Genomic DNA, 11,790 nt, shown 5'->3' with positions numbered 1-11,790 from the left:
CCCCAGTGGGGTTCCAGGGTTGCTGCCTGGCCTGCGCCCGGGCCCTCCGCCTCCGATGCATGGCGATCCTGGGCGCAGGCATCCGCCCTCCGATTGCCATGGCATCACTCACACAGGCAGCCGGCAACCCTGGCCCCAGTGGGGTCCGGGGTTGCTGCCTGGCCTGCTCCCAGGCCCTCCTGCCCTCCGATGCCATGGCGATCCTGGGCGCAGGCCAGCCGGCAACCCCGGCCCCTGGAGTCGGGTTTGCTGCCGGCTTTCCAATGGCGATCACCAGCTGGGGGGTGGGGAAAGGAGGCCTTTGCCCACCCCCTAGCTCTTGCCTGCCGCCTGGGTGCCGATCACCATTCTTCAGTCCTTCCCCTTTGGCCTCCCATCATTGGGCGTATGCAAATTAGCCGCCATCTTTGTTGGCAGTTAACCGCCATCTTAGTTGGCAGTTGATTTGCATAAGGATATGCTGATTAGCCAATGGGAAGGGTAGCGGTCGTACGCTAATTACCATGTTCCTCTTTTATTAGTGTAGATTCCCAAAAATAATCTGAAGCAATACAACCTGACATTCTCCTCACTGATTTTGAATGATTGACTTCAAAATAAGTGAGGAGAGTTATAGCCTTTTCACATAGCAGTATTTCTGGGTTATATTCTGTGTAGCTGTATTTCCAAGGCACCTGGCCTCTTTGGTTTTCCCATTTCAGAGATTTATATTTATATGACACAGCCAGGCCTTGATATGCACCAAGACTTAGTGTGGTCTAAATCTAGCCCATGCATGTCTTGATCTTTAGTCAACATTTAGCAGAAAGAAGATTGCTGAATCTGTTCCCAGCTCGTTGATATATTTGAAGCAGCAGCATGTTTATTCTTGGCTCAGAGAATCTAGATTCTATCAACACTGTAGTTAGAACTTGGTTCTCTTTGCTTTTTAATCTACATGCTCTTTTTGGATAATCTTACCAATTTCATAAAAACAGTAACTAACAATAATTATAACAACATGTAACATTTATCAAGCATTTTCTATGTGTCAGGCATTATACTACACTTTATAGGAATACCTCATTAAATCTTTAAAACCATCTATAAATGTTATTGTCCCATTTTACATGAGTAAACCAAGGCTCAAAGATGTCCAAGTCATACAACTATAATTGGCAGAGCAGACATTCGAATCCAGACAGCCTAACTCTCTGGAGCCTATGTTCTTAATTACACTTCAAACTCAATTTTTAATTTCTCTCTTTGCCTAATATCAGCTCTGCTTCCTGTATTTTCAATCTTATTTGTCTAATATCCACAGCTATAACTGTCAAAATTTTTCTCCATTCCCTGTCACTTAGCTCCACCTCTTATCAGTACTACCTTTGCAAAGTCTTACATGTATCTGTTCCTCTCCATGTGCCCAGACCCCACCTTCATTGTACCCTCCTTGACTCTCACCTGGGCTTGTACAGTTACCTCCCTTCATGTATTCTTTTTTTCCAGTCAGTCTAATGTTTGTATCTTTATAGCTATCTTCTAAGAAAATGAATCCAATATGTCTCTGTACTGTTTAAAAACTCTTGGACTTCCTTTTGTTATTGTTGTTGTTGTTTTAACAAGATTAAATCTAAACTCCTTAACTTTACATACACAATCTGGCCCCAGTCTGTCTCTTCAGTTTTCTATGGTTCTCCACCCAACCCCATTACCTTGTGCTCCAACCATATTGAGCATCTCACTCTTCCCTAGATCTGTGCCAAGCCCTTTCATAGCTCTATGCATCTGCACTTGTTCCATCTGTTTGAAAGCCTCTTCTGTCTGATCTCCCAGAAAAACTCCTATTCAGCTGTCAAGATCCAAATCACATGTTGCCTTTAGTAACATCTTCTCGGACTCCTCCAGGACAAAACATATGTTCATGCCTCAGTTATTGCCCTTATCGCGCAGGGTTGTAATGATGTGTTTATGTGTTTGTCTCTTTTATTAACCTACTAGAGGCCCGGTGCTTAGGCCTGCTCCCGGGTGGCAGAGGGCAGGCCCAATCCCTAGGTGCAGCCCCTGGTCAGGCTCAGAGTAGGGCCGATTGGGGAGTTGGAGCGCTGCCCCCTGTCATGCACAGAGCAGGGCGGATCGGGAGGTTGCAATGCCACCCTCAGTCACACTCAGGGTAGGGCCGATTGGGGGGTTGGGGCACCGTCCCCTGTCACACTCAAGGCAGGGTCGATGGGGAGGTTGCGGTGCCACCCCCTGTCACGCGGAGAGCAGGGCCGATCAGGGGGTTGGGGCGCTGCCCCCTGTCACGCACAGAGCAGGGCCCATCAGGAGTGTTGGGGCTCCGTACCCTGTCACGCACAGAGCAGGGCCGATCAGGGGGTTGAGGAGCTCCCCGCTGTCACTCACAGAGTAGGGCCGATAGGGGAGTTGGGGCACCGCCCCCTGTCACACACAGAGCAGGGCGGATAAGGGGGTTGGGGCGCTGCACCCTGTCACACTCGGGGCAGGGCCGATGGAGAGGTTATGGCTCTACCCTGTCACACACAGAGCAGGGCCGATCAGGGGGTTGGTGCGCTGCACCCTGTCAAACACAGAGCCGCAGGGCAATCAGGGGATTGGGGAGTCCCCCCCTACCAGGCACAGAGCAGGGCTGATAAGGGGGTTGGAGCGCCTTCCCCTGTCACACACAGAGTAGGGCAGATAGGGAGGTTGTGGCCCCGCCCCCTGTCACACACAGCCGCAGGGCGATCAGGGGGGTTTGGCGCCTGCCCCCTGTCACGCTGATTCTGGTGCCGGGAGCCTCACTGATCCGCTGATCCAGGTGCTGGGAGGCATATTACCCTTTTACTATATAGGATAGAGGCCTGGTGCACGGGTAGAGGCCGGCTGGTTTGCCCTGAAGGGTGTCCTGGATCAGGGTGGGGGTCCCCACTGGGGTGCCTGGCCAGTCTGGGTGAGGGGCTGAGGGCTGTTTTCCAGAAGCAAGTGACTGAAGCTTCCAACCGCTCCTTGTTTTATTTTATTTTTTTTTATTCTGGGCCAGCTTTAGCTCTGAGGCCTCGCCCCTGAAAACATCGATACAATGTTGCTAAAGCCCGGCTGAATGAAAGCCGGTTTCTGGGGTTTTGTTTATCTTCTTATTTGCAACATAGTACATAGTTGCTTAGAGTTGTAGCTCAGAGGCCGGCAAGTCAGGCAGGGAACGTTGGAGTCCTCCTTCACTGCAGCAAGCAAGCCTCATGTTCGCTTCCAGCTGCCTGGCTGCTGGCCGCCATCTTGGCTGACAGTTAATTTGCATATACTCACTGATTAGCCAATGAAAAGGGTAGCGGTCGTACGCTAATTACCATGTTTCTCTTTTATTAGTGTAGATATGGGTCTTCAGAGCAAGAACCAAGTCCAGGTCCTTAATAAATGTTGGTTTAATGCTTGAAGGAATGTCAAAGAGAGTGTTTAAAACAATAAGAAGTTAGAAATATACTTGCTCCTAAACAAACAGAAGACTGCCTCATGTCCAAATAAACAGGCCTATGGTAGGGTTGTCTAATGCACTGAATACAAGTGGTACATAGAACGGGGGAAGTCTTTTACATTCTAAGTTTCCCTAAGTCAAGGACCATTATGCAAGATTAAGATCCTGTCTGCGATCATCCCTGTACCTGAGCAGGTGTGTGATACTGGGGCACAGTGGAGAGAGCATTCCACCTGGAACCAGAGGACTGGGATTGGAGTCCCAGCTCTGCAAATTACAATCCTTGGAACTTGGACTAGTCACTGACTTCTTTAGATCTTATTTTCATGAAAAGACATTTGGTATTTACCTTTCTATTTTCTTGGTTGTTAATTTAGATGTGGGAAGACTTCGCATAGAAAGTGTCTCTTTTGTTGTTTCTTTTTCTTTTTTAGTTTTATTGAGGTATAATTGACAAATAAAATTGTGATATATTTAAAGTGTGATGATTTGATATGCTTATACATCATGAAAGGATTCCCACAATCGAGTTAACACATTCATCATCTCACATAGTTTACTTTTTGTCTTTATAAGAATACTTCGGTTATACTCTCTTAGCAAATTTCAATTATATACAGTGTAATCAACTATTGTCACCATGTTTAACCTTAGATCCTCAGACCGTATTCATCTTATATCTGAAAGTCTATACCCTTTTAACAACCTCATTGCCCCCATTCCCCACCCCCCTGGCAACTACCATTTTACTCTCTGATTTTATGAGTTCAACTTTTTTTTCCAGATTTCACATATAAGTGATACCATGCAGTCTTTGTCTTTCTCTGCCTGGCTTATTTCACTTAGCATAATGCCTTCCAGGTTCATCCATGTTATTGCAAATATCATTTCTTTATTGATAAATAATAATTCTTAACTCAGTGCAAATAGGATTGTTTTTTTTTAATCTGAAATCCATCTTTTCTTTCCCTCTCAGCTTCAGAGTGAATTAGAAAAAGGTGAGCGGGACAATGCAGAACTGCAGGAGTTTGCCAACGCCATTCTCCAGCAGATCGCAGACCACTGCCCTGACATCCTGGAGCAAGTGGTCAACGCATTGGAAGAATCATCCTGACCCTGCTTCATGGGGAGTGGCCAGCCAGCAGCCCAGTGCAGTGAACCCAGGAGCCAAGAAAAGCGAACTATGAGGACAGGCACCCAGATACTTCTTGGCACCCTGCAAACACTACGAACTCCATCCTACCGTGGTTAGCTCTTCAAGTGCGATTCCAGCTCCACTTCTACATCTGTCATCTTACTCTGCTGGTCTCAATTGGATGTTGTCTCTACACTTATTTTTTTATGTCCAAGGTGGGTAAGTGGCCAAGTCTCCATGAAGAACCGTGATCTGGTCATCAACAGTGGAGAACTCTGGAAGCTGGTGGCTCTGCCCTCACAGAGGGTCATGGAGTAGGGAGCCTCTTACTTCTGTCCTTGACATGGGAACTAAACCTGGAATCTACTTGGAGTTCAGCATACTGAGAGAATGCTTCCCCATGGACAAGAGAGCTGAGTGTCCTAAAATCACAACAGGTGCTTTCTCCTAAAAGGATTTTTAAAAAATCTCAAAAAGACATTATTAGAAAAAGAGAGAGGGTTAAAGAGAGAACAGGGACAAACAGAAAACTGACTCTTCTTACACTGTCTCTTTTGTTTACTTTCATCTGCAGTGTTTTATGCGGGGAGCCACAAGCAGGCCTCCTCCTGGCTCAGTGTACACTAACACCCGGCCCTGTTTCGCATATGCGTGCTCTTGTCCTCGACCAGTTAACGATGGTGGTGCAAGCAGTTCTCCCCCTAGTCCTCTTGTGTAAGACCTTTGGCCTTTTGCTTAGTCAGATCATATATCTCTAGTGGAAAGAGAAGAGGGGTTTGACGTGAGGCGCTGTCATCACCAGCTCTGCTTCTGGAGATGGCCATTGCCAGGGTCAGGCTGTTTCTCCTGAACATCTCCCTCATCAGGCCCCTGAGCCCCAGAAGAATGCTTCTGCCTTCCCCCACCATGCTCCAAGCCCAGTGGTCACTGAACTCTCTGACCCACCCTCCACCCTTGTAGCTTAACTCTTGATTTGCACTGCTAGAACCTTAGCTTCATGCATTGCCTGAAACCTCCTCTGACACAAATGAATGTTCTCATCCCACACACATTCCTTCCTCCATTCTTTCATTCAAAGAATATTTATGAAATGCCTACTGTTAGGCAGTCATCCTTGTGGGAAAAATGGAGGAGAGGTATAAAGGATGCTATGAGACATACCTGCTTGAGTCAAAGCAGCAAAAGGCATACTCTTCCTCTCCCCCATCTTAATAGAAGGTATCTTTTCCAGAAAATCTTTCCTAAATCAGCATTTCTCACTTCTCACTATGATAGAATTGATGGATTTGGGGGCTGAGGCTGAGTCACTTACTTGCCATTTGGTGATTCAGGACTTTTGCTTGTTGTTACCCTGAAAGAGCATACTGTTCGGGGGCCTGTGAGAGTAGGTGGTGTTTTCTCAATACATCTCCGTGCACCTCGTGGAGCTTGGCCAGCTCCATGTCACAAATGAGAAAATTGACCCCAAAGTTGCAAATCCACCTGAAGATATTGGCATTTTGAAAAGCATTTTCCCCATGCATAGACAATGACAGTCATAAACAATATCAGGCACCAAGAATAGACCACTTAACCAAAATCTAGGCCTTTGACCACCTCTGTGACCAGACACCCACCAGACACTCACATCTTCTGATAAGAGTTGCTGGGCTAAAGGGCTTTGTCCTGCGTTTTCTCCTTTGCCCTTTCCCAATTACTCACCCAAAGAATCTGATGCTGCCTGTAAAGTCATCACGGCCATCAGTGCAGTATCTTCCCCACCAGCAAGCCTTGACTGTCTCATTAACTTATATGGTCGAATCTCCAGCTGCCCTGACTCCTGCTGTAAAACAGTCCCCCCTGTGAGACGCTGTAGAGTGTTCCTTATCAAAGGTTTAAATGGACTCTGCTCATAAACTTCTTACTGAGATGCTTCCTGATAGCCAGGCTGGCCGGAGCGGGGGCACAAGGGTTAGATATAAAGTGGTGGTCATTTGTGGTCAATTACCTCAGTTTCATTTATTTATTGCACTGCCCATAAATCATGTAGATAGCCCCTAGTATTTTAGGGGGGAGTATTAGAATCTCACTTTAAATGCCATAAGGAAAGAACTGAGGTAAGATGACAGCCTTCACAGGACTACAGCAGAACAGAAAGCAGAAGAGGCCATGCCCAGGGAAGTGGCCTGGCCTGGCACTGGCTGGCTGTGGCCTAGCTGATCTGGCAAGGGAAGGCATCAGTCAGGTCTCTCTCTGGGTCCCACTGATTTGGCCTTTACCACCAGATGCAATACCTGCCACTCTTGCCCACGTGTTTCATGACTCTCACTGCACCTTCTTCCTTCCTCTTTTCATTTCACCCCTTCCTGTTGCTCTTTCTCTAAAACCTTATGGAAGTCCTCTAGACAAGTACTTCTGAGAAGAAAAATTTCTGGGGCAGACTGCATCTGTCTGGTCTCTATGAACCAAAGCAGGGAATCTCATTCATTCTTCCTAGTATCTCAAATGGTTCTGAGGACTTTTTGGTCCTAGATGAATTAGGCTCTGGCTAAAGTTCAATGGTGAACATGACGTGCATTTACATTATAGGTGCAAAGTCTATACAGTTTCTATCTAGTGTTTAGAGTATCTTACTGAGTTTAAATCATTCATCGAGCCAGCATTTACTAAATGCACAATTCCCATCACACAAGGACTATCATTCTGTGACCTTTTTATGATATTCAAGGTTTCACAAGGTCACTCAGCTACTACCAAATATTAGTATGTAGCCTTGAAAACTCACTGAAGGTTGCCTATAATGTTCACCAAACTCATCCATTCCATTGGCAAGCCTAGTTGCCCCTTAACACCTAAATATTTGTACCCCCAAATGAAGATCATCATAAAGGGTACAAGAAGAAGAGTGGGTGGAATCCAACCTGGAGCGCATGACTAAAGAAAGAAAATGTGACTTTTCATCTTTTCATATCCCTCTATCCCAGGTACTCATTGAGTCCTTGATGAAGTATTGAATTGAGATTTTACAAGGACTTTGAATACCATTTGAAATAGAAAAAACTTTAAGTGGGCTTTAACATACTAAGAAATATGCATGGGAATCCTGAAATCCATCTCCATTCTAACCTTTGACCTTGTATGTTGCAATCTAAAGAAGATCTAAGTTCCTTTCTCTCTTTCTTACCCTTGGGCTTTAAAAATACTAATAAGGCATACCGGACCCAAGGCCATCTTCAGTGTCACTAGTGGCAGTGTGACCTGGCACTTTTGTGAGTGAAAGTCTGTTTGGTTTTCCATGAGGAGCTCATTGGCTCACCCACTCCTCAGAGTGAGAGAAAAGGAAGAGGAAGCCATCACAGAGTTTTAGTCTACTGCTAAACCAACCCCTCCCTTGTTGATGGTCAGGATTGGCATTTGGATTTGCTGCTAGAGAGTCCTGCTGACACCAGAGCCCTCCTGCCCTTCTGTTTGACCCCATTAAGCATAGGCCCGCTGGCTACCCTCAGGGTCTTTGAGGAAAGAGCAAATGGAGGAGTATGTCACCACATAGAACGTGACCCTCACATGACACCTGCTAAGTTTCCATGGGCCTGTATCAGCAATATCCGTAACGCTCATGTCTGCCTCCCCAGCCTCATCTCCCCACTGCAAACGTTCAGACTGTGGAAAAGGAGATGAGAAGGGAGTGGATGCAGGCAGCACGCTGCCCTTTGCAATGCCTGCAAGGCCACGCATCCACCCATCACTGCCAGTCCCTGGGCTCTCAGGAGAGTGACTTCAACCATTTAAAGAAATGTTTTAAAGGAATCTGCAATTTCCTCCATGTGAACTAAGGGAATACTTGGGCAAGAAAAAAACATACAAGGAAATCCTTCTGAACAAAATGGCTGTCTTTACTCTTTTTAAGCAAAAACTGTTTCGAAACTTTTTAGTGTCAAAACTGTAACCAAGTGTCTCCTGATTTCCCCCAATGTGTTTAGTGAGTACTGTGACCCTAATGTAGGTATTGCTCCTCTGACTCTGGGAGGAGAGGTGGTTTGAGGACTGGTTTTGTGGGGAGCAGGTTTTTGTCCCATCCCACCTCCTCCTTTGTTTCTCTGCTTGTCAATATTGTCTGTGTGGTTCAGAGAATTTGGGCAGTTACATTGTGTCCATTGTTGAGATTATTAAGATATTAAAAAGTAGTTGTAGAACTGAAAAATTAAAGAGCTGTGTTTTAAAAAATGCAAATCAATATCATGTAAAAGGAATTCAAGCTATGGGGCAGCCAGACTCCGCCCTTCCTCCTAAGCTGCCTTAGGTGGCAGCTGGGCTGGCCGCTTGGGAAGTTCAAGGACCACACTCCAAGCAGGTGACTGCGTGGCTGAAAGACAACTGCTGAGGGAAAGGAATGGGAATCTGGGTCTCAGAGCTCCAGTCGTGCCAGCGCTTTCCTACACATCCTCAGGTCCTCTGGGTAGTTTGTGACCCCATAACCACCCTGACCCCCACGTCGGTCCCAGCTCAGTGTGCCTAATACTATGTGGCAACCTGGTCTTGACTCTGAAGCCCCACCCCTGGCAGCAGCCTGTACAGGCCACAGAACCTCTCTCCTGCCCACTTGGTGCTATATCATCCAGTGACCATCCAATATGGACCAAGCACTGGCCAGCCCAGAGCCTGCAGTCCGGTGAATGCGTTATACTCAGATCTCAGTTCCTTCTGGCTTCAGTCCTAGATTCTTTCCCTTTAAGATTTTTAGTCCCAGATCTCCTGGGCCCAGGCCACCTCTTGTGGCCCTCCCCCCGCCCCTCTGAGATGCCATTGTCAGGGAAGGAAGTGAAGCCTGCTGAAGCCAGGGAATCCAGCCCTGGGCCAGAGCAAGCCCTCTGAGCCCAGCCGTTTCACACCACACCAGTATTGCATCACCCTCTAAGGCAGCCAGGCCCACCCGAGGGCAGCACACCGCCCCTCCGGCCTGATGGCTGCGCAGGACCAGCCCCGAACCTGCCCACACAGCAGGGTGTCCAGGATGGGGACTGGGGTCTCCCTGGGACATGCACCCTCTTCTCCAGAAGAGAAGTGCTGCACTTTAGTGAGGAGCTGGGGGAGGAAGTGGGGTGCTGGGCACTGTTTCCTTGTAGCTTGAGTTCCTTTTGGTGACAGTAGCAGCCGCAATGGTGGTGTCTGTGATGCAAATGCACCTGCTGCCTTCAAGTGTGTGAGTGTGTGTGTGTGTGTGTGTGTGTGTGTGTGTGTGTGGTGGCCAGTCGCATTACTGACAGGATAATGACACTACAGAGAAATTGTGTTATAGTCAACTTTGCCTTGATAATTATTGTAAACACTTTGTTTTTTTTTCTTTTATATTCACAAACTAAATCCATCGGGAACTTATAAAATTATTTAAAAATTATGTGCTGTGTCTTTCTTTGAGTCTCATCCAGTCTGATACTTCAAGTGAGCTGTGGCCTCAGATGGGAGAAAAGCAGGGGGAGGCCAGCAGTCCCCAAGGGGTCAGCCCTGGTGGTAGGTAGCCGAGGGGCGAGGAGTTGGCAGCACGCGCCGCCCTGACAGCCCTGGCTGGGTGGTCTCAGAGAGAAGAGCGAGCCTCCTTTAGGTTCCCACTTACACTCGATTGGCAGCCCCCTTAATTGCCTTTTACAGTCAATTTCCACTTCCCTATCCCTTCCTTACCCCCTAGGCCCTGAGCCAGGTTCCCCGTTTCTGATCTAACTGTTCCAGAGCATAGAGTAGACCCACTGCTGAGGGCCAGTACAGCTGCTCCTGCTTAGATGGCAGACAGTGAGGAGGGTCCCAGCCTGACAGGGTTTTCTTCAGAATTGGGTGTGTTTTGATGTATTAACTCTGGGGTGTGAGCTACCAGTCAGCGGAAGCGCAGATACCAACAGTGACGGAGCCCCGAGAACCTGTGCTTCAAGAATGTCCAACCTTATTCTTTGTCTTGGGCCTGATGCTCAATAAGAAATTATTCTGGGATATTTCTTTTATGAGAATCTGTTAGATTCATTTCTGTGTCAACCCCAGAAGAGAACCAGCCTGCTTGCTGCATTTCCTTCCCTCCCTGGTACATTCTGTTGCCCACTGTGCGTTGGCGCTTAGCTAGAGCGTCAGAGTCCCTGGTAGGTGGTCCCAGTGCACCTGGCTCTGCCCCGCCTCACCCTCTATGCAGCGTATGGCTGCTCCCCAGCCCGCCAGGTGGAGGGGCATGGAGACCGTGCCATTCCATTCACAGGACTAGAAGCCTGGGGCTGCTCACCATCTCAGCAGGAGGCAGGTCTCTGAGACCTTTACCAGCAGAACGTGTTACACGGTACAAAATCACCACACGCAGGCGTGTCCACAGATTACCCTGGTCAGCTGTTTCTGGGGTTTTCCATTCGTCTTTTCCACTGTTTGTTTACACTCTCTGTGGTCTACCAGCACTTGGTTTCAACAAATGGATGCAGAGACTATGCGGTTTAAGGAAATATGAGAGGAGAACTTGCAATTGAGAATTCCATTCATTAACTTTTTTTTTCTGAATTGGGAAAAGACTGCTATTACAGTGGGGCCTTGACTTACGAGTTTAATTCATTCCGTGATGGAGCTCGTAACTCAAATTACTCGTATGTCAAATCATAAAGTGAACGAGTGAGACACGTGATGCTGGGCTGATGTTGTGGCGTTCACTGTATCGTTTGCTGCGCCAACTAGCGGTGGGGTATCTGAAGCTGGCTTGTAACCCGAATTTTAGCTCGCAACTCAAAAAGCAAAAAATCGGCCCAGAGACGGCTCGTATCTCGAAAAACTCGTTAGTCGGGACACTCGTAAGTCAAGGCCCCACTGTATTTGATTTGGGGGATGGAATATCTCAAGCTTGCTCAAAATTGATTAAGAACTAGTTAGAACTTGGGGTGGGGGAGCGTTCCGAGGAAGCAGCTTGAGCCCCATCAGCTTTCCCAGATGTCCTAGGAAGAGCCCTGGCCCTCACACCCAGGAGCCCTGGACCTCTCAGCCTCTAACCTTTCCCTCTGTAGAATGCTGCTGCTTTCATCGAGGTCACAAGCCATGATGAGGATAATAAATAGTTATGTTTTTCTTTTTGAAAGTTCTTTTAAGAGTGTAAAGCATAAAATTGCTTTCTTCACATCTGCAATGTGCTTTAAAATTATCCAGTATGTGTACTGAGGAGGGGGCAAGGAGAGGAAACATGAAAAGATGGACCATGAGACCACATGGCTGA

General features: G+C 47.4%; 1 protein-coding gene across 3 annotated transcripts in view; it reads left to right on the top strand.

Annotated features, from left to right (window-relative positions):
• Positions 1–9,960, top strand: part of ERC1 (ELKS/RAB6-interacting/CAST family member 1) — a 495,769-nt gene extending 485,809 nt beyond the window's left edge. For all 3 annotated transcript variants that reach the window (XR_001348910.2, XR_001348908.2, XM_023756715.1), the window contains one exon: positions 4,428–9,960. Coding sequence is in view for 1 of the 3 variants with exons in the window: in XM_023756715.1 (XP_023612483.1) it covers positions 4,428–4,565 (138 nt within the window). In the remaining 2 variants the exon portion in view is untranslated. The remainder of the gene's footprint in view (positions 1–4,427) is intronic.
• Positions 9,961–11,790: the final 1,830 nt, after the last annotated feature.

This window comes from Myotis lucifugus, unplaced genomic scaffold (assembly GCF_000147115.1).
Source record: "Myotis lucifugus unplaced genomic scaffold, Myoluc2.0 scaffold_98, whole genome shotgun sequence".
In the NCBI taxonomy this organism is placed as follows: domain Eukaryota; kingdom Metazoa; phylum Chordata; class Mammalia; order Chiroptera; family Vespertilionidae; genus Myotis; species Myotis lucifugus.
Note: the sequence above shows the minus strand (reverse complement) of the source record. Positions and strands in the feature narration are given on the sequence as shown.